Source organism: Doryrhamphus excisus, linkage group LG10, assembly GCF_037039965.1.
Source record: "Doryrhamphus excisus strain RoL-2023G ecotype Guam linkage group LG10, RoL_Dexc_Guam_v1.1, whole genome shotgun sequence".
Classification (NCBI taxonomy): domain Eukaryota; kingdom Metazoa; phylum Chordata; class Actinopteri; order Syngnathiformes; family Syngnathidae; genus Doryrhamphus; species Doryrhamphus excisus.
The window spans coordinates 2440597-2463501 of NC_136366.1; the positions used below are offsets into that span (position 1 = coordinate 2440597).

At 39.9% G+C, this 22905-nt stretch overlaps 3 protein-coding genes across 3 annotated transcripts; 2 read left to right on the forward strand and 1 right to left on the reverse strand.

The window, feature by feature from the left end:
- Positions 1-818: 818 nt before the first annotated feature.
- On the forward strand, positions 819-11095 carry LOC131108132 (uncharacterized). The gene is made up of 6 exons (XM_078794322.1): positions 819-1198; positions 2162-3235; positions 3969-3972; positions 5451-6792; positions 8248-8635; positions 9598-11095. Exons 1-6 carry the CDS (start codon positions 1015-1017, stop codon positions 10734-10736), a joined length of 4131 nt encoding a protein of 1376 aa, XP_078650448.1. The 5' UTR covers positions 819-1014; the 3' UTR covers positions 10737-11095.
- A 927-nt stretch (positions 11096-12022) lies between these two features.
- On the reverse strand, positions 12023-14713 carry LOC131108148 (uncharacterized). Its single transcript, XM_058058970.2, has 2 exons — positions 14137-14713; positions 12023-13329 (listed from the first exon to the last, which is right to left on the reverse strand). The coding sequence occupies exons 1-2, from the start codon at positions 14261-14263 to the stop codon at positions 12335-12337; spliced, it is 1122 nt and encodes a 373-aa protein (XP_057914953.2). The 5' UTR covers positions 14264-14713; the 3' UTR covers positions 12023-12334.
- Positions 14714-15331: 618 nt separating this feature from the next.
- On the forward strand, positions 15332-22685 carry ogfrl1 (opioid growth factor receptor-like 1). The gene is made up of 7 exons (XM_058058957.2): positions 15332-15690; positions 16847-16933; positions 17897-17975; positions 19308-19386; positions 19784-19850; positions 21005-21150; positions 21374-22685. Exons 1-7 carry the CDS (start codon positions 15505-15507, stop codon positions 21900-21902), a joined length of 1173 nt encoding a protein of 390 aa, XP_057914940.2. The 5' UTR covers positions 15332-15504; the 3' UTR covers positions 21903-22685.
- Positions 22686-22905: the final 220 nt, after the last annotated feature.

Genomic DNA, 22905 nt, shown 5'->3' on the forward strand with positions numbered 1-22905 from the left:
ATTTAACCATCCAGATTTATCTCGTGTGTCCTTGTGTCGTCTACCTAACTTGACTAGATGTCCGTAAAGTTACAATAATTACACTTTCCGAAAGTCGTCCCAGAAGCCACAGCTTTTTAAGTACATAGACGGCGATATTGGAGGCAATATTGATACAGAGGAAATTGAGGATAAGCGGTAGAAAATGAATGAATGAATGAATGAATGAATGAATGAATAGTGGTGTGTCGGTCATGAACGAACAGGTCAAAAAAACTAGTTTTAGAATGAACGAGGTCACCGCCCCTAAAATACCCGTTGAGTCTGTTCTGGCTGGAGAGTCAGTTCGGAGTCGGAACGAACGTGAACATGACTGAACGGAATGACTCGACACTGCTGACCGGGTCTATGCACGGGGGGAGATCACAGACTAACGACCAATTGACCGAAATGAACGGATTTTTTACTGAACCGGAATGATAATTTCGGGACACTGAAATGAACGGTTTTGCCCACCACTACAGGAAATGATCAGCCACTCTTTATAAGGCGGAGCCTAGTGGTGATTAGCTGAAAGGTCAGAACACCATAATCAATAAGCTGGATGATGAATTCCTTCTTGCCACATAGATTTTTAATCGTGCTTGGATGTAAAGACTAATAATAATAATAATAAAATATTTTTATCATTATTGTAAATAATTAGACTTGTATTTTGGCATTTCATTATTGTACATAAAATTAATAATTTATCTTAAAATAACTAAGCAAAATAATAGTTTTTTTGTTTTACTAAAATCTTAGCTGCATGTCCAAAAATAGGCAAAAGAATGTTTATATTTGTGTGTCAACCACATCCCTAGGACACACACTCCGGCACAGTAGGTGGCGCTGTACATTTAAAACGTTGCTGGCGACCCGCCATAAACAAGACGAAGAAGAAAACAACCAAGGTGGCTTTAAGCGCATGCGCGAGCCAGTCGGTCAGCTCAGTAGCGGTCGAGTGCGAGTGTAAGGTGTTGTGATTGTGTGAAAATGTGTAAAGTACAAATGCTGAGAAAACTGGTGAATCAGCGACTAGCTGCGGTTGTTGAAGAAATATTTGTAGTGATAGAAAGAACCATAGCAGAGTACGAGGAGGCACTTTTTGCAACAGAAGAGGAGAACGAGCGACAACGTCAACTACTGGACGCCGTTTTCAAGAAGCATCGCAGAGCAGGTTAGTAGTCCTGTCACTTGTTTAGAAGCTTTATCGTTCAATAATACGATTCTTGAAAGGGTCCGTGAAGGTCAATTTTCTCAGGAGGGGCGAATCGATACACATTGATCGATCAATGTGCTAACATTGGCCATGTTTCAATATTTGCTGGAGGAATAAACACTCCCGAGTAATGAGTCAGCTGACGTTAACTAAGGTATACTTGCTACAAAACAAAAAGTCGTCACAATAACCTCCTTTGTGATTCACACCAAAATCTACATTTTAAACTTGGCCAGTATTTTTCCTCCGAAGTGCTCTGACCATTAAAACAAAAAAATGGATTTAATATGCACAAATGGCAAAAATTGTTCCATTTCGCAATGTTAAAGAATCCTTTTTTTAAAAATTCCTGGATCCAGACAGTGATCCAGATCACCCCCAAAATTGAATCAGTTCTTCCAACAAATTTTGAACATTTCGTCCAAATCCATTGAGAACATTTCAACCTATTTTGAACACAAACAGGTAAATGCCAGCAAAACAAAGTGCAATTTTGCGTATTTCTAATAGTGATCTGCGTCCTTGTGGTGTATTAGTGCAATCCATCTGTGCTCTGTTGTGTCTAATTGTATTTACAACTGCTACAAGTCAAGGGTGTTGTGTATACTGATGTGAAGAGTCGAAGGCGTGAGTCACAACGGCCCCGATTGGCTAAGGGAGAACCCGCCCATTGCATTGAGATTGACTGCAGACTATTGTCAGTCAAACTTCGTGCACAAGAGATTGATCTTGAAAATTCAAATTTTTTACTTTTGGGGGGTGGGGGGCAGTGTATAACATTATCCAAAACATTTAATACTTAATTATGTCCTCTTCAGCATGATATTGTGTTTTTTAGAAGCTTCTTCTTTGTTGGTGTGGCTATTTGTGACATCAGCATTGAATTTAAGCATCAACATAAATGTGCACTGTGCCCTGCAGATGTCGTTGAAGAAGCCCTTACCCTGAAGCAGCAGGAGAGGAGCTCCAGGATGGAGCCACAGCACCCTGAGGACCCAGAGGAAGAAGAGGACCACAGCATCACTCAGGATGGAGAGCGTCTTGAGGAACCAGAGGAGTTGCCGGTCCTTTGTGTCCTTGTGACGAGTCATGATGAGGATGATGATGATGATGAAGACAAAGGTCAAAGTGAGCCTCCACGCAGCAGCAGCAGGTCAACTCGGCACATGACAACAGACGCTGGCGGAGACCACCGCGGAGGTTCGCAAGCTGACAGCCTCATAGCTCCACTATCGGACAGTGACGTCACAACATCACAGTCTCCGGACACTGATGACGACTCCAAGGCGGCGACGACGACACGCCACGCTGACCACACACAGTGGAAATGTTCTCAGTGTGACAAAACTTTTAACAGCAGACGAAAAATGAAAAAGCACATGAGAAATCACAGCGACCGAAACTGGAAATGCTCTCAGTGCAGCAAAGCCTTTCTTTGCGAGTCGTCTTTGGAGACGCACATAAGGGTCCACACAGGAGAGAAACCATTCATGTGCTCATTCTGCGGCACGAGCTACGCTCAGAAGGCGCATTTGAAAGCTCACATGAGAATACACACTGGAGAGAAACCGTTTTCCTGTTCGGTGTGTGGCAGAGGTTACGTGCGAAAGGCCGATATGAAAAAACACATGAAAATGCACACCGGAGAGAAACCATTCACATGCTCATTTTGCAGTAAAAGATTCCCGCAGAGGTCAGAACTGACGGTGCACGAAAGGGTACACACCAAAGAGAAACCCTTTTCCTGCTCGGTGTGCGGTAAAGGTTTCGCACGGAGTCGCGACATGAAAATACACGCGAGAAGACACACCGGAGAGAAACCATATTCCTGCTCGATATGCGCCAAAAACTTTTGTCACCGAGTAACACTTACAAGACACATGACGACGCACACGGACGAGAAAGGCTTCAGTTGCAGAGCGTGTGACGAACGATTCCCGACTAAGTACCAGGTCGACAATCACAAGTGTGCTTGTGAGAACGGATGCAGGAAATGAAGCAGCTGGAATTTTACCCCTCAACGCCATGACGGCACGTTTGGCCAGTCAACTGTTGTTTATTCACATGTACACTTTGTATTTGTCCCGTTTCAAATACTGGACAATTCTGTTTATCAAATCCGACCAGCGATACAATTTAATCTGCAAAAATGCCAAACTTAATCACTTCAAACTAAATCAAGGCAAAATAGAAGAGATAAGAAACTAGTCTTTCAGGGGAGAAGGACAGTGATAGTAATCTGCCACTGAAACAGCTCTTCAATTGGAGAAGATTGGAGAAGACAGTTAGCAACCCTATGTGTATCACAAAATTGTGTGTCTTTAATGTGTCTGATTGGTCACATGACCACCCACCCAGATCTCGTCTGGAATTCCCGTGCCTTGGTTTGATCAGAATAATGGAGTCAATAAAATTTTTATTTAAAAGTAGTTTTTTTTTGCATACATATTTAAATAGTTAGCTTATGTGAAATAAAACACATAGAGTATGTAATTATTCATGTTAATACATATAATAATGAAAGCGAAGAAACGAAGAAGTTGAAGATATACAGCTACATTCAAAGCATGTAGCGTTTAGGGCAACGGGTGTGATAACATTCCTCCCCAGAAGGTGGCGGTAATGCGCACTAATCCGTTGCTTGCCAACAGCCAATAAAAAAAGAATATAAATCATCCTACCGTAATGTAAGGACTATCCACACGTGTCTGCTCTTTGTGTGTTTCAGGTGGGTAAAATATGCTTTAAAATGAACAAACACCATATTTGATACAAGTCATATGGATTGTCTAGCGGGTTGCTAAGATATCTAGAGGTGGTTTGTTTGAAGAAACGGTTACAAATAACGATACGCCAAGACGCTAAGTGGCTAACGCTAGCAGGCCTCAGCCTACCAGTATACTGGCATGCTAATGCTAGCTGACTTTTGGCTGACAAACTGCACTAAAACCAGACTGTACATGCATTGCGTATTCTTATTTTAAAACCTGAAAGCAGGGGAGGGTCTTGTTATTAATTTGTCCTATGGCGATTACTTTGTAGTTTTTGGCTGACGACTGAGATAAAAACTATAGGATAAGACACACACACCTTTCACAATTGAAACCTATCGTATTTTAAAGGGGAACTGCACTTTTGGGGGGAATTTTACCCATCATTCATATTTAATATAGTCATATAGTCATATATAATATACTTATAGTCATAGTTAATATGGGCTAGTTGGCAACGGACGTCATGGCAAATATCTATTTTGACACTAAAACCCTCACTCAAAAAACTACAAAATGTTCCATTTACATAGCAGACATATATATTATAACCAAGTTACAGTGATATTATTATTATTGTTGTAGCTAACATGAAAAACTATTTTTATCTCGTCTCCTGGACTTACACAACGCTAGTCTTAGCGTCGGAATAGTGGATACCTAGCTCTCAATTTTGCTGCAAAGACACAACAAGATGCTCGTTTGCTTACCTTTTTTACCTGAGGACATGCGGACACTTTAATGGTCGCTAAACCTGATGCTAACTAGTAGTAGAAGGTGCAGTGTGTATAATGGTTGCTATGTAAATGCTACTCAATCATCCACCCATCAATTTTCTATACAGTTCATCCTCATTAGGGTTGCAGGGGTGCTTGCAAGGTCTTGGCCTGACTATATCTGTAGCCTCTTCATGGATGCATAATACCGTAAATTTACACATTTGGGAGTGGCCTTTTATTGTGGCCCAATCTGCCAATCCAGAGGTACTGTTTACCAACTTCCAGGCTTGTCAAACAAGACATTCCCAGTTGGAATTCAGAATAAAAACACGTCCAACTTCGGACACTGAGGAGTTCTCTGACTACCTCAGTCAAGGTGATGGACTCAGACTGCTTCCTCAATGTAACATGGGATTGGCCTACTGGTACCCGTCAGACGTCTCTCTTAACTGCTGATGTCTACCATTTTTGAGCAGTTTGAGGAGTGTTGTCTTGATTAACCCCAGCCACCTGGCAACCCCCAAGACTGTTGTGTTTTTTCATGACTCGTATTATTGGTTCTTAATGTACATACATACGGTATGTTATGATGTCTTGAACATCAACGCGGTGACTGAAGAGACCCTGAGAGACATTGTTAGGACAGAACCTCATGACACAGCAGAGCTGGACCTTTCTAAAGCATGTGTTTGTCTTGTGTTCCTGCAGACATCAGTGAAGATCTTCTCCTCCAGGAGCTATGTGGAGCTCCAGGACGGAGCAGGATTGGCCACAAAGCCCCTACATTAAGGAGGAAGAGGAGGAGCCACGGCCCCCCCACATTCAAGAGGAAGCAGAGGAGCCACAGCCCCTCCACATTAAAGAGGAAGAGGAGGACCACAACATCAGTCAGGAGGGAGATCATCTTGAGGGACCGGAGGAGATCCCAGTGATTGGTGTCATAGTGAAGAGTGAAGATGAAGAAGAGCATGATCAAAGTGAGGAGAAGAGCGAGGAGGAGCCTCCAAGCAGCACCTCGACTCGTCACAGCGACAACGCGGGCTGGAAATGTTCTCATTGCGACAAACTTTTTAGCTACAAGTCCAATCTGACTGTGCACATGAAGATCCACACAGGAGAGAAACCATTCTTGTGCTCATTTTGTGGGAAAACATTCTCTCAGAAGGTACACTTGACAGCACACACGAGAATACACACTGGAGATAAACCCTTTTTGTGTTCAGTGTGCAGTAGAGGTTTTGTACGAAACCGAGATCTGATCATACACATGAGAATACACACTGGAGAGAAACCATTCATGTGCTCAGTTTGTGGGAAAAGATTCTCTCAGAAGGCGCATTTGACAGGACACACGAGAATTCACATCGGAGAAAAGTCTTTTTGTTGTCCCAGCAGCACCTCAACTCAACACGCAGCAGAAGAAAATCATTGCAGAGGATCACAAGCAGACAAACTCTTACCTCCGCTATCGGACAGCGACGACTCGACATCACATTCGCCTGACACCGACGATGGCGCTAAAGCTGATGTGACATGTCACACTGACAACACACACTTTAAATGCTCTCAATGTGACAAAACTTTTTATGACAGTAGCAATCTGTCCAAACACATGAGAATGCACACCGGAGAGAAACCGTTCATGTGCCCAGTTTGCGGTAAAGGATTCTTTCAGACGTCGCATTTGAAAGAGCACACTAGAATACACACCGGAGAGAAACCGTTTGCCTGCTCAATTTGTGATAAAAAATTCTTTCAAAAGGTGAATTTGACAGCACACACAAGAATTCACACCGGAGAGAAACCTTTTTCCTGTTCAGTCTGTCATATCGGTTTTGTACGAAATCGAGATTTGAAAAGACACATGAGAACGCACACTGGAGAGAAACCGTATTCTTGTTCAATCTGCAACAAAAGCTTTTGCGACCGGACGCCGCTTGTAACGCACATGAGGTTACACACAGGTGAGAAGGTGTTCAGCTGTAGTGTGTGTGAAGAAAGGTTCTCTTATAAGTACCAGGTTAACAATCACAAGTGTGCTGGTGAGAACAGAAGCAGGAAGTGAAGCTGCAGGACTTGTAAGACTCCGAAAACCACAAGCAGTTTGCTAGCCACATTGCTAACTCACATCTTATGCCATACAAAGCATTGTGGGTACTGGGTATGTACCTAAGATCTCAGTATTTGATTGTGGTGTGTCATCTGTTGGCGAGGGTGGGTGTTTCCACACATCAAGAGCAGTTACCCAGCCCGCTCCGTTGGTCGTGTTCGATTCTTTTAAGTCCCTCGCGCAACACAATGCCTCATTTTGTGCTTGCCTTTTATTTGAATCATCCTTTCTGCTCGTGTGTATCAGCCTTACCCCTTTTTGTGGTCAATAAACCTGTGGCCGTGGAATAAGTTCTCGGAGTATTTCATCAAGGAAACGTATTACATATCGAGGGCTGCAAAAACACCACATAAAACGGCGATTTTCGCTACCCGAATGAAGATAAGATTAGGTTTCCTTTTTAAAACTAAGTCTTCATACTGGCTAAACTTTCCAATTGGGTAAAGAAAGACCAGAATAAGCTTTTTAAGGCAATGCTTCTCAGTGATGGAACTCTTGGTCACTCTCAGGCCACCCCAGTGGCCACCCTTATGTCTGAACTTTAGTTTAACTGCCGTTTCCGCTTGGACATATTTCAGTGCGACACAACACTTTCTCACTTGGTTGACTTAGACTTCTGTTTCTGAAGCGTGACTCAGCACATAAATGTGTTCATGTTGGAAGCCGTCTGTAGCAGCATGAGTGTGCATTTAAACCAAAGAGTCTGCGGTTAAAACAGGAGTGTAGATGTGCATCCACTTCCATGTTGGCCTCCATGATGGTAAGCAGAATACAGAAAGTATTGAAAACAACCTCAGCACACTGCTCAGCTATTAATTGCTCCAATAAAAAGTCCAAAAGTGTTTATTATAGCTTTTGGACCAGGGGTGGCCGCTATCTGGCAACCTCACTGGCCACCTAGACAAGTAAGTAATGGTCTCATCTTTGGGACAGAAACATTTTTGTGCACCCCCGATTTGAAATACAATCGAGAAACTGATCTCTGAGATAAAATATTTATCTATTATCAAAAACTATTTCCACAACATAAGACAACACTGCCAGCTAGTGGTCATTACAGGGTACAGCAGTATGTGTAACTCAAAAGATCAAAATGTTTGTCTCCAGCTTTATGAAAAGCTGCTCTGTTGTTAGCTCTTCACCTGGTTAGAAAGCCAGTCCGTTATCGTTTGGCAAATTTTCTTCTCAGCTGCTTTTCTCGATATTTCTACTTGATACTGAATGCTATTGTTCATCTGTGTTAACATGAGAACACGTAAGGCCAATGGTGTAATAACACCTCCACACCAGAAGGGGCGCAGTAATGCATAGTCAAAGCAATCGCTTTTTATTACCGGAAATAGAAAACAAGGAAAGGCATATGCTTAGTTAGCAGCGTAGTCTTCAAGTTTGCGTCCATGACTTCATTTTTTTGCGTTTTTACTTCTGTTTGCCAAACCGCATGCTACACATAACTATTTATCCTTTCAGGATATAATCGTCTCAGTGGCAGGGAAAGTTGAAGCTTCTCGGGCTAGCTTAGCTTACTTGCTAAACGAGGAAGTTAGCAACACATCGCTAAGCGGATATCAAGTAAAGCGTGTAAAGTTTAAAATGTGTAAAGTACAAATACTGAGAGCGTTGGTGAATCGGCGACTAGCTGCGGCTGTGGAAGAAATATTTGTAGTGATGGAAAGAACGATTGCAGAGTTCCAGGAGGAACTTTTTCGAACAAAAGAGGAGAACGAGCGACAACGCCAACTACTGGAGAAATTACATCTCCAGAAATCTGAAGTTGTTGTGTTAAACAGAGCAGGTTTGTTTCATTCTTATTCTTACATGTTTACTAACTTTATGTTTGATCATTATCATGAAAAGCATTCAGGAGAGACTAAAAAACAAATGTGACTAATCATTGTCAGAACATTAATTAAGTTTTAATTTGTGACATACTGAATACATCCCGTATTAAACATATTTTAATACTATTAACTTAATTGCATTGATAATTGAATTATATTCGTTAGTCAGTCATTAGTACACAGTAACAATAACGTGATGTGGTGGACACTCGGGGGCGTGGTTTGATTCCTGTTTTTTGGCGCGTAAATGTTAGCTTTAAAAGAGATGTTCCATCTTTGTGATAGTTTTTAAGTCTTTTTGTCACTTGGAGGCCATTCGGAGGTGTTTTTACACGTCATCACAAGTTGGAAATTGTAACCTAATAATAAAAAGTGACAACATTATTGTTTTAACAAGGATACAAAAACGCTACAGCTGAACAGCGTCAGGACGAACCTCAGTGTTAGAGCAGTGAATATGGTGAGTCGCTTAATAACGTATTGTGTCCAATCTACAGTGTTCACTGAAATGTTTTCTAAGAATCTTGAACTTTGTGACTTTTGTGAACTTTGTGAACGTTTTGAGCCGTTGACAAATAAAGTTCTGCATAAGACAGAACAGTGAGTCTTTCCTGCAACAACCACAGTGGTAGATAACATTAAAAATGTATTTATCTTAATCAATCAATTTCTGAAGAGGAACTCTGGAATGAAATCAGTTTTATTTTTTCCCAAATTCAGTTTTATCCATTTCAATTTCTTATAATTATGTTGTTTTTTTTTGCATTTTACAAGTATTTACTTGTTGAGATATTAATTTAAACTGGTTCCAGCTAGTCTTGGTTGGATAGTTAAGCATTTCTCAGTCACGGATGGTGGTCCAGGAGACTTTTTATTTTTTTTATTTTTAAGCACATGTTTATCTTCTTGTGTCCAGATATCGATAAAGAGCATCTTCCCCCTGAGCAGCAGGAGTGGAGCTTCAGGGTGGAGTCACAGCTTCCCCACGTTAAAGACGACGACAAGGAGCTACAGCCACCCGGCATTAAGAACGAAGATGAGGACCATGGCCTCGGTCGGGAGAAAGACCATCTCGAAGGACTGCAGGAGTTCCAAGTGATTGGCGTCACTATGAAGAGTGATGATGATGAAGACAAAGGCCAAAGAGAGGAAAATATCGACGCGGAGCCTCCAAGCAGCAGCTCAACACAAGCACTCGGCCTCCGCGCTCAACTATCAGATCGTGATGACACGACGTCACACTCTCCTGACACCGATGATGAAGACTCTGAAAGTGATATGACATGTCACACCGACAACACACTCTTTAAATGCTCTCAATATGATAACGCTTTTGGAAACAACGGAAATTTGAAAATACACATAAGTCACACTGGAGAGAAACCTTTTTCCTGCTCCATCTGCGGTACAGGTTTTAGCAGAAAAGGAGATTTGAAAGTACACATGCGTATACACACCGGAGAGAAACCTTATTCATGTTCAGTGTGTGGTGTTGGGTTCAGACGGAGTGACGATTTGAAAGTACACATGACATTACACACCGGAGAGAAACCTTTTTCCTGTTCAGTCTGCGGTAAAAGGTTTGTCCGAAGTCTAAGTTTTAAAAGACACATGGGAATACACACTGAGGAAAAGCTTTTTTCCTGCTCTGTGTGTGGTACAAGTTTTACTCGACGTTATGGTTTGACAAAACACATGAGAAGACACACTGGAGAGAAACCATATTCCTGTTCAATATGCAGCAAAAGCTTTATTGACCAAAGAACACTTGGAAGACACATGAAAAAGCATACTGGAGAAACGGCTTTTACTTGTTCGGTGTGTGGTAAAGGTTTTATAGAAAATCACGATTTTAAAGTACACATGAGAACACACACTGGAGAAAAACCTTACTCCTGTTCAGTGTGCGGTTGTGGTTCTGTGCGAAATCAAGACATGGAAAGACACATGAGAACACATGAGAGAGAGAAACCATATTCCTGTTCAATGTTCAGCAAAAGCTTCTGTGACCAAAGTACACTTGAAATACACAAGAGAAACCACACTGGTGAATAAATGTGAGCCGGATAAGATTCTCTTATAATTACCAGCTTGTCAATCACGAGTGTGTCGGTAAGAACAGCAGCAGGAAATGAAACTACTGGATTTTGACTCATGCACTCCACTTTGATGGATGGATCATCAGAGTACAGTAACAGTAGAAAGAAAATAGAAAATATTAGTTGTGTTTTTGGAGACAGTGATAAGTGCAATCACAGCAGTAGCTAACATCAGAAGTATTAGTATTAGTATTAGTAGTATATCTCATTGCCCTGAATAAAGTTGGTTGACAGTTTTGTATGAGCTCGTTTTTAAGTCTTTTTGTCACTTGGAGGCCATTTGTAGGTGTTTTTACACGTCATCACAAGTTGGAAATTGTAACCTAATAATAAAAAGTGACAACATTATTGTTTTAACAATGATATAAAAATGCTACATCTGAACGGCATCAGGAGGAACCTCGGTTAGAGCAGTGAATATGGTGAGTCGCTTAATAACATATTGTGTTCACTGAAAACATACATTTTTCTAAGAATCTTGAACTGAACACGGCATGTTATCGTCACCGTCCACATTTTACCAGCAGGCGGCGCAACACTTTAAGTACTTGACTTCACTCTACATTACCCATGAAGCATTGGCACACTAGGTCACAATCCAGCATTTCTTAAAGGGGACCTATTTTGCTCATTTTTGGCACTTTGTATTGAGTTGTGAACTCCTATAGAGAAGCTACACACAATAACACGCACAGAAAGCTTTCTAGATCTTCCAGATTCTGCACTTCTTTCTGCAGTATTCCCATGTACTTTCTGTATTAATCACATTTCTCAGCTGCTTCAAACTATATCAAGATCAAAAGTGCCAGGTCATCGAGACTATCTATCAGGACTTCTCCAATAAAACTTTTTTTTATATTTCAAAATTTTATTTGAGATGTTTCTCACTGAAATTGGACAATTTTGCATTTAACATGACATAAAACATTCTGTTATTCTGTGCAAGTGCCATAGCTCAGTTGAAGTGGTAATCTCCTGACCTGATGGTTGCTGGTTCGATCCTCGGTCAAGTAATATATATATATATATATATATATTTCAAGAATACTTCTTAGAATACTTCTTCAGCTTCAGTATTCACAGGTAATTTCTACTTAAATTGCTTCATCTATTTTTATCTTTCAGAATAATCACTTCAAAAAATCTTCCAACCAGTGGGTGTGCCCCCCCTCCCATAGACTCCAGCTCACCCATGACAATTTTATCAAATATGACACAGAACATAGTTGTTTGTGTGTTTTTCTTTTTATTGATTTTTTTTAATGTTAAATTTTCGAGACTAAATGTGACATATGATCAGATTGCACACATACCACAACCCTAATGAGGACTAGCGGTACAGAAAATGGATGGATGGATATTGCAAACATTTCATTACAATATCAGCTGGCATCACTAGAAGTTATTCTTTTTACTAAATAAAAAATTATTTGAAATCCAGCTGGTTGTGTACTTTAAAAAAGTTATTTTTCCCAGTGTGGATTGTATAAGTTCTGTTGTGTTTGTACCATTTCTGAATGGCTGACCACACATTGAACAGAAAAGGTTTCTTTCTCAAGTGTGTGTTTTTGTGTGTCTTATCAAAGTTGTCTTATGAGAAAAGCTTTTACTGCACATCAAGCAAGGAAAGTGTTTCTCTCCCGTGTGTACTATTGTGTGTCTTTTTAAGCCGTCTTTCTTAGAGAATCTTTTACCACACGCCAAGCATGGAAAAGGTTTTTCTCCGGTGTGTACTCTTGTATGTTTTGTCAAAGATGATTTCAGAGAAAATCGTATGCCACAGAACAAGCAGGTGTAAGGTTTCTCCCCTGTGTGCGTTCGAATGTGTGAGGTTAAATGTGACTTCTGAGATAATCCGATACCGCACACGGAGCAGGTAAAAGGTTTCTCCCCGGTGTGCGTCCTCGTGTGTCTTTTTAAATCTGAACTCCGTATAAAACTTATACCACAGACTGAGCAAGTAAAAGGTTTCTCTCCAGTGTGTGTTCGTTTGTGTTCTTTCAAATGGGACTTCTGAGAGAATCTTTTAGCACAAACTGAGCACATGAAGGGTTTCTCTCCTGAGTGATTTTTCATGTGTCTTTTCATATTACTACGGTCATTAAAGGTTTTGTCACATTGAGAGCATGTAAAGAGTGTGTTGTAAGCGTGACGTGTCGCATCGGTTTTAGAGTCTTCATCGTCACTGTCAGAAGAGTGAGACGTTGTGTCGTCGCTATCTGATAGAGGAGCTAAGAGGGTGTCTGCTTGCGATGCTCTGCAGTGGTCTCCACCGGTTTCTCTTGTCATGTGTTGAGTAGAGCTGCCGCTCGGAGGCTCCGCCTTTCCCTTCTTCTCACTTTGACCTTTGTCTTTATCATCTTCGCTCGTCGTAGGGACACCAATCACTGGGAACTCATCCAGTCCTTCAAGATGCTTTCCCTCCTGACTGACGCTGCGATGCTCGTCTTCCTCTTTAATGTGCGGGGGGCGTGGCTCCTCCTTGTCCTCTTGTATGTGGGGGGGCTGTCGTTCCCGTTGCGCAGGTGGAAGATGTTTTTCACTGACGTCTACAGGACACAAGAAAAAACACAAAAGTAAGATAACAGTTGTGTTAAAAGTGTGTAGCTAAACAACCAATGACAACACGTTTTACTACGTTGAGCATTTGGATTCAGTTTAATTGTTTAATTGTAATGATTATTTCATGATTATTACCCTGTGTTTTAGGTATTTTCATTTGTACATTTTGTATTTGCTGGGTGAGATTAACAGCTAATATGTTAATAATTAAGAAAAATAGTCATATAAAAATATGATTGCTGACTGTATATATATATATTTATTTATAATGGCTCATATTTCAGAAATAAAATCTGATTAACCAAAATGTGATTAATCATGATTAAATATTTTATTCGATTAACTGCCCTAATTCAATATTGTTGTACAATTCCACTCAGGCAATACATATATGTATAATTATTGAACAGATTTGGATTTAGTTGATAGTTGTATTTTTATTTCATTATATTTATAACTTTTTATAATAATTTTTATAATAAATATAACATGTATTATTTTTCTTTTTAAAAACAAAGTATTTCGTTCTCGCTTCTCACCTAAAATAATGAAATGAACTGAACTTCAGAGAACTGTGAACTTGCAACCGGATGTGACGTCACAGGCACAGCAAATGATAGCAATGTAACATCCTCCTCATAAATATTGCGTGTCTGAAACTGTCCCGTTTTCATAAACAACAACATAATAAACAACAAAACAGTAATTCACCCTTCGAAGAGATTACCTTCGGGGATATCGTTAATAATAAAATATAAAGTTAGTAAACTTATGAGAGTACGAAGGCAACAAACCTGATTTGTGTATCACCACAACTTGATGCTTCTCGACAATAACGTCCAATTGTTTACGATGTCGCTGGTTCTCCTCTTTTGTTCGGGAAAGATCCTCCTCGTACTCTTCTACCGTTCTTTCACACATGTTCACACAACCACAACAATTAGCCGTAGCAACCTTCTGCTCGGCGATGTGTTGATAACTTCCGCGTCTCTTTGTTAGCAATTAGCAAGCTAAACTGGCTTGAGAAGCTTCAAAGGGCGTTAAGACTTCCGGGTACAAACCGATATTAAATGTTTAGTCAGTTACGGGACATATGTGTACATGTACGAATGTATTAAGAACGCAAAACAATCACGACCATAGTGCTGCTATCTTTTCCATCAAATACGGTTTTCTTCTTCTTCTTCTGCTACTTCTTCTTCTTCTACTGTTTTTGTCAGTTGGGCAAGCAGGTTTTTGGTGTGCATTACCGCCACCTTCTGGATAGGAGTGTGGAATAGACACTCTTAATAGACGTTCAGTTTTTCTTAGAAATTAATATATAATAATAATAACAACAACAACAATACTACTACTACTACTACTACTACTACCACTACTACTACTACTAATAATAATAATAATACTAAACATGGGAAGTCCCTCAAAAAATATGTAATGACCAAAAACACCCCGACAAAATTAGAAAGTGGAGTTCAGCAGCTCTCCGGAAGTCCTTGGGATCCCTTGTTAGTGTGACCAATCACAGCAGAGTGTGTGTGCCTGGAGGCGGACAGTGGGTGGAATCAATTAAAAGACACGTTTTGCTACGAAATCCAAGAAAATAGGGCTGGAATAGGTGCAGATTCTGGAAGATCTAGAAAGCTTTCTGTGCTGGTTATTGTATGTAGCTGCTCTATAGGAGTCCACAACTCAATACAAATGGCCGCAAATATGTATTTGTTTGTTTCTTTCGGCTTTTTAAGCATAATACACCTTAATCTTAAAAAGTAACAATGCTAATTTTGTCTTTCCCTTTGTCTTTCTCCCCCTCTTCAAAGTCACTCCATCTGTCAATCAAAACAGATCAAATGAACATATTTCCAAATGAGCATCATATTAGAGGTAAGGCCATCAGTTATCATTTATCATCAGTATTGTTTGATCTTCACCGGGATTCACTAATGCTTTATCCCTATCGGGGAAGTGGCACTAAGCACCCCTCATACATCAACGCGCATCCTCCGTGCGATGCTTGCCATTTTTTCTTCCTTTTTCGCTGTGTGGTAAAGCCGAGTGGAGGGCAGCCAGGACGGGGCGGTGCTGTGCGGCTACGAACAGAGGTCATAATGTAATATTGGTACCGGGAACCGACCCAGGGAACGGGAGCCGCGTGTATTTAAATGGGAAATCTGTTGGGCCACTGGCGAGTCAAGGAGCCGAGCACCGTGGAGGAATGCGACTCGACGTGGGGGTCGGACTCGGAGAGCGACGAGCCGGCGGCTGAGGATGACAGCGGCATCTCCGAGAGCGTGAGCCCGGCGGAGAGCGAGCGGGCCGCGGAAGACAACGGAGACTCGACCAATCAGGTACGGCGGAGCTTTAGCTCGGTGACGGAACAACTGGACCTGCATTTGTCGGCAAACGGTTAGCGTGAATATTTTAATTCCGTATCAAAGTATCTCATCCAGCAAATGATCATGAATGTTGGTCTTGTGTGAACTTTTACCCCTTGGTTACACGCACGTGACATCAAATATAAGCACTTCCTGTTTCTAACTGACCACATTGATGCTACTGGACGGAGGGGCTTGCAGTACAGGAACAAGAAAAGTACAAAATATAAACACCAAAATATATGCAAACCAAAAAAATAAAATTGTAATTTTTGTTAAATTAAGTTGTTTGCTATGATATTATGGGAATGCAGTTTTCTGAAGAAGTAAATCTATAAAAAATATTTATTAAATATTTGGGGGAAAAAACAACAGCAAAAATTGAAAAATATGCAGCAATTTTGCAAGAAAGAAGTCAAAATATTAAGAGAAAGAAATTATAATCAAATGAGAAAAATATACAAAAATTACAAGAATAACGTTGAAATATCATGAGGTAAAATCAAATCATTAAGTAGCATAAAGTTGAAATATTAAAGAATGAAGATGTTATTTTAAAAAAGTCATAATCTCATGAGAAGCAAAATGAAATTGTAATGATGGAAAATTAGATTGAGGAAAAATGGAGGAAAAAATCATAATATTACGAAAGAAAATTTGCAAAGTCTATTTTGTAATAAAGTTGGAATATTTGTAAAATAATTGGGAAAAAAAGCAAAGAAAAAAAACTCTTTTCTTGACACAAAATTGGACTGTCCAGTCTCTACTTCCGGATCGGATTTGGGATCCAACAAATATAGCTGTATGTTAAAAATCTAAATTTTTAAAATATATATCGGTGTTTATTAACTCCTATAAAGTTGCCTGCACAAACTGGAAGTCTTTCCATGCACTCTGCAGTGGGCGAAATCGGCGTTTATGATCAAATCTTATACCGTTTATTAACTCCTAAACAGTTAGCGGGCGGGAATCACGAAATCCAAAGAAACACAGCTGAATAGGTGCAGATTCTGGAAGATCGACAACACTTTGTCTTCTTCTGGGCATGAGTTAAAGATTCAGGAATAATTTATTGACATTGATATGAATGTTGCTTATGACACGGCATTTCTCTCTCTTCCTCCCTCAGCTGACTGACTCTCCAGAGTCTCCTCCGAAGATGAAGAGGAGTTTTTACGCTGCCAGAGACTTGTACAAATACCGCCACTGCTATCCGGTAAATGCACACAGACTCACGTAGCTTGCTTAGAGAATATGACTTGTGCTTGGGTTCATGTTTTGCCACCCATACTCTCATTTCCTCTTTCTTTCCTCAGTGTGTAGAAACAGAGAAGTGTATTTTAAAATACCAAAACAGCAAATTGTAAGCCTTTGTTTTGTTTCAACTGTCAATCACAGGGTACATACAGACACCGATGGGTGATATCAAGTTTAAATGATTGTTGGAACACATCATCTTTTTATCACCAGCGATTAGGTCCGGTACTTGTGTGTGTCACAACATTGCAGTAACATTACTGACACCTAGTGACCAGTGTAGAATACTACATATACTACATATCATCAACATTTGCACGTGTCTTCTGAATGCCTTATAAAAATGAAAATGAAAATGAAAAAAAAATTAGGTAAAAAGGTGAAATTTGCATATATTTTGGCTAATAATAGACCGTGTTCAACCACAAACCAGCATGATTTATATATTTTTATATTTTTGAAAGCGAAGTCATAGAGCGAAGTGGCAAAGGATTACTGTATTTACCTTTTTCTAGCCTCTTACAAAAATTCATTTTCTACGCTTATCTTCACGAGGGTCACAGGGGGTGCTGGAGCCTATCCTAGCCGTCTTCGGGTTGCCAGCCAATCACAGGGCACATATAGACAAACAACCATTCACACTCGCATTCATACCTATGGATAATTTGGAGTCGCGAATTAACCTAGCATGTTTTTGGAATGTTTGAGGAAACCGGAGTACCCGTAGAAAACCCACGCATGCACGGGGAGAACATGCAAACTCCACACAGAGATGGCCGAGGGTGGAATTGAACCTAGGTGTGAGGTCTGCACGCTAACCACTCGACCGCCGTGCAGCCCCTGTATAAACATGACATGCCTATATGGTCATTGAATCTATTCATGCGTATGACTTCTGACACACGTTTGTCGTTGTGTGCAGAACAACAAAAAGTCCCGGCAACCCAACGAGTTCCTTAACTTGCGTTTCTACCTTAACAAGATCCCACTCGTACCTGACGGTGAGTGTGATGCACACACATACACACACACACAGACACACACACACAGAAATGATCAACACCATAAAACACATGCAACAAGAAAATGCTGCAAATAAAGAGGTAATATTTGACGGGTTTATAGAGAAAACGATTTTTACAACAAATCTTTGCATCCTGCACATTTCCCTTTCTTTCCCTGACTTGGAAAGCAAAGTGTGTTAAAGTAACACACAGCCAGTGTGAATAGTTGGCAGCACGACGTATAAGTCGTAAGTACACCTCACAGTAAACATGTCGAAATTGTGCCCAGAGTGTCAATATTTAGCGTGAGCATCGTTGTTATCCAACAACGGCTTCATCCGTTTCATCCGTCTAATTTTTTGATGCAATTATATTAAATTAAATTTGCAATTAAGGGATAAATGAACAACACGGACACAACCTTTGTGTTTTGCTATGAATTATTTCTTGAATTCTGTCGTTTCTGTTCATTTATGCTTTGCATACATCATTTATGTGTATTTTAGATGTTTTTTTTTGCATTTGTAACTTTAAAAACGTGTTTGTTAGCAAAGAACTACAGAGTCATTAGCTGATGACATCATAGATGGGCGATGTTGCACACTTTCTTTTCCTGTTTCCATGTAGACACAAGCTAATAGGATGCTAACAAAGATGTTTTAGTGATGTTTTAGTAATACATTAAGAACACCAGAAAATGTGTGCTAACCAGAAAATGTACTCAAACCAAAGCAAAATTTTTGTTGTACATTTTTTACATTAACCTTACAACCGAGGCTCCATTGTTTATCGCGGATAATTGGTTCCAGACCTGACCGTGATCAGTGAATTTCCACGAAGTAGGATTCAATATGACTAATCGGAGTGTTTTCATAGTTAGAGCATAGAAAATCTGTTTATGAATTTCTAATTACGGTCTTTACCATGGCTTTAACCACATTGCTCAACTATTATAGTGTAAATCTATGGCATCACTGCAGGGACACAAGATACAGCCATGGCTTTAAACATTAGCAAGCTAGCTAGCCTCTAATTTATTTACTGTATTCTAAACTTAAGAGAGGGAAATGAGTGGAAGACTAAAAAAAAGCCTACCACTTCCACACTGAATGGGAGGAGAACTCTTTTACCTTGATTATATCGGACATGTCATGGCTGCCTCCATGCGGTGTAACGGTAATCTAATGTCTATTAGCCCAAATACGTACTACATGTACTTTTATCAGTAATAATAGGTCATAGTCATCCACCAAATACTTTAGCAAGGCACTATATGTTTAGATTTAGCAACACTAGCATATAGATACTAACTTTTTGTCTCTTTGCCAGGTATTTACATAGAAGAGATTTTGACAAGGTGGAGAGGTGACTACGACAAGCTGGAGCACAATCACACCTACATTCAATGGTGAGACACACAAAACACATGTTAGCATTGGTATGGGACGGCATTGGTACGGGACGGTATAGGTGGTCCTCAAGTCCAATTCCTATATTGTGATGTCGATCCCTACATCATACCGAATTCACTTCTAAGTCGCTCACACTGTAGACATAACATATGAAGAACATATATTATTGTCTTCCTCCCAGATATCATTGTAACAGTGCACAGACTCCATGACTCCTCATGGTGTGTATTCTTCTGCCGGCAGGCCTTCTGTTCAAGGGAGTCTTGTGTTTATGGACCACGGAAAAGGGCAAATGAATGACATACGTAGCTGTTGATGTTCTGGACTTAGTTTGTAAATAATTGTTCAATTTTTCTTTGCATCTTTGTCAAATGTCATTTCCCCGGCTGGAAGGCTGTTCCCATTACGAGAACAAGGGCTCAACTTCTACGCACATGAACTGACTCAGGAAGAGATTAAAGTAAGACACACACACACACATACACAAATACACACATCACATGACACGTGTCGGCGTGTCATCCATTAATAGTCCTATATAGATATTGTATCTTATATTATCTTATATTATGTATTATACAATAATTGACATGCTTTAAGTAAACCATCTGTCATCTGTCTGCAGAGTTAACAAACATAAACTTTACAGACACTTTTTGTTAAAAATCATCTTTTGTGCTGTGTTATATATAAATATATATTTTTTACTGTAGCTTCAATTCTAACTGCACTTTTCACTAAATAATTATAGATATTTGAGAATTTGATTGGGAGTTCGGTGCAGCGGCCGATTGCGGCCTGCTGCTGTTTTTTATTGACCAGCTGCACATTCTAAAAAAAACAGCAAAAATTAAATAAATCAGCAGTAATTTTACAAGAATAAAGTCAAAAATGTAATCTAAAGGGAAAAAGTCAAATTTTTACGGGAATAACATTGTAATATGATGAGGAATATTTATATTTCGGTGAAACTGAATATATTTCAGTTTTTTAGTAGCAAAAATTTGAATTCAGTTAAATTCAGTTAAGTTCAGTTCAATTTATTTATGAAAGAAAAAGATATTAAGATATTCAAAGTTAGCAGTAATTTTATGAGAATAAATGGAAAATATTTACAGGAAAAAACATATTCTATCGAGAAAAAACAGTAGCAATTTTACAATAAGAAACTGATCAAATCCATTTTCTATACCGCTTATCCTCACTAGGGTGCTGGAGCCTATCCCAGCTGTCTTTGGACCAGAGGCGAGGTACACCCTGGAATGGCGAAAGTTGATAATATAAAGAAAAATATCTTTCATTCATTTATTTTTTGCCGCTTATCCTCACGAGGGTTGCGGGGGGTGCTGGAGCCTATCCCAGCTGTCTTGGAACGAGAAGCGGGGTACACCCTGGACTGGTGGCCAGCCAATCACAGGGCACATATAGACAAACAACCATTCACACTCACATTCATACAAAATATATGTTGGAAATAACATTGAAATATATAAAGTCATAATATGATGAGAAGAAAATTGAGAAAGATTATGTAAGAAAAATTATGGGACCCACAAATAAAAAAAAAAAAAAAAAAGGAATCAATTTTTAAGCGCTTTTGTTGACTCCTCTCAGGAATTCCAAAGCACTCGAGAAGCCAAGCGGAGGTTTTTGGCAGCTTATTCCCTCATGTTGGATTTCTATGGCATCAAACTGCTTGATAAGAGCGGGAACGTCTCTCGGTCTTCCAACTGGCAGGAGCGCTTCCATCACCTTAACGAGTGAGTACACCAGCGAGGCCGGGCTTTTCAGATGTTTGCATGTAGATACACCACCATTACAATGAAGGCGTCATAACTGGTCCTCCGTGTAGCATGGCGTTCAGGCACTCGGTAGGATCAATCAGTAAGAACCATAACATCGCCTGAAGAATCGGCGTAGCCTAATTGCATTCAGCAGCAAATGTGAAGCCACAAGAAGAAGAAGATTTTCTCGTTTGTGAAGGTCACAGCACAACTACCTGCGAATCACTCGCATCCTGAAGTCGCTGGGCGAGCTGGGTTACGAGGCCTTCAAAGCTCCGCTGGTCGGCTTCTTCCTGGAGGAGTCCCTGCACCACAACACCCTTCCCAACATGCAACACAGCATCCTGGAATACTTTGTGTACACCATTCGCCTGCCGGCCACTCGCAGACGCCTGCTACGCTACGCCCGCCGCCACTACAGGCCCGCCCACGCTTTTCTCTGGGGTCCTCCGCCCAAGAGATCCAGGTTTAAAGGCGGAGATGACGGTGCTAGCGTGGGGGCCGGGAGCAGCGGGATCCGAGCCCCTGCTCCCACACCGGAACCGCAGAGGAGGGTGGAGAACAGCTTCATGTCCTCCTCCGTGTGTAGCGGGATGCTCGTGTCTTCTCATGATTCCGTGTCTGCAGAGGGGATGAATACGTACGCCGGGATAGGCTCCAGCATGGATAGATTGGAGGGGGTGCTTATGATGAAGGGAGATGAGTACGCTGAGGCGGTTCCTTTGTAGGGTACCACAGATTTGATGCTTTGGTTCATATTGACTTTTAATGAAGATGGGACAGTAAAAAAACAGTTGTTTCGGTTCTTTAACCCCAAAAGGAAGTCAAATGAGATAACATTGGAATGTCGTGGTGAAATCTTTTATTTTTTGGTTCCAGTACAGGGGTGTCCAAAGTTTTTAAATCGAGGGTTGCAGTGAAAAATGAAAGGATGCATGGACCACGCTGATATTTTATAAAGCGGCTTCTCAGCTTGGTGATACGCTGCAGGTTTCTGATATCTTCTCATAATATTATTACTTACTTACTTTTGTTTTCTCTCTTCTCTTATTTTGAATTCATTTTCATAAAATGACATTCATTTTTTCCCCCCACTATTTCAACTTTTTTTCTTGTAAATCTTATTCGAGTAATTCGAGACGTTATTCCCATAATATTTTCATTGTTTCCCTTTGACTTTGTTTCGTTAGTTTTCTCATAATTTTACAACTGTAAAATGTACTATTTCAACTCTATGCTTAAAATTAAAATAACCTTATTTTTTTTCTCATCATGCGAATTTATTCATGTAAAATTGCAACTTTTTTCTCTTAATATTTTGACTTCATTTTCATAAAATTACATTCATTTTTTCCACCACTATGTGTAATGTTCTTCGAGTAATTCGAGACATTATTCCCATAATATTAAAACGTTTTCCTCAATCTAATTTTCCTAAAATTACAATTTCATTATGACTTATTAATATTTCAACTTAATGCTACTAGAAAACATTACCTTACTTTAAAATTTTAACTTTTTTTTCTCTCTTAAAATTTTCTTAAAACTAACACTATTTCTTCTCAGAAATATGACCCTATTCCCATAATATTAGAATTTTTATTTGAATATTAGAACAAATTTTACAACTGTAAAATGTACTATTTCAACTCTGTGCTATTAAAATAATGTTATTTTTTCCTCATCGTGTGAATTTATTAATGTAAAATTGCATCTTTTCTCTTAATATTT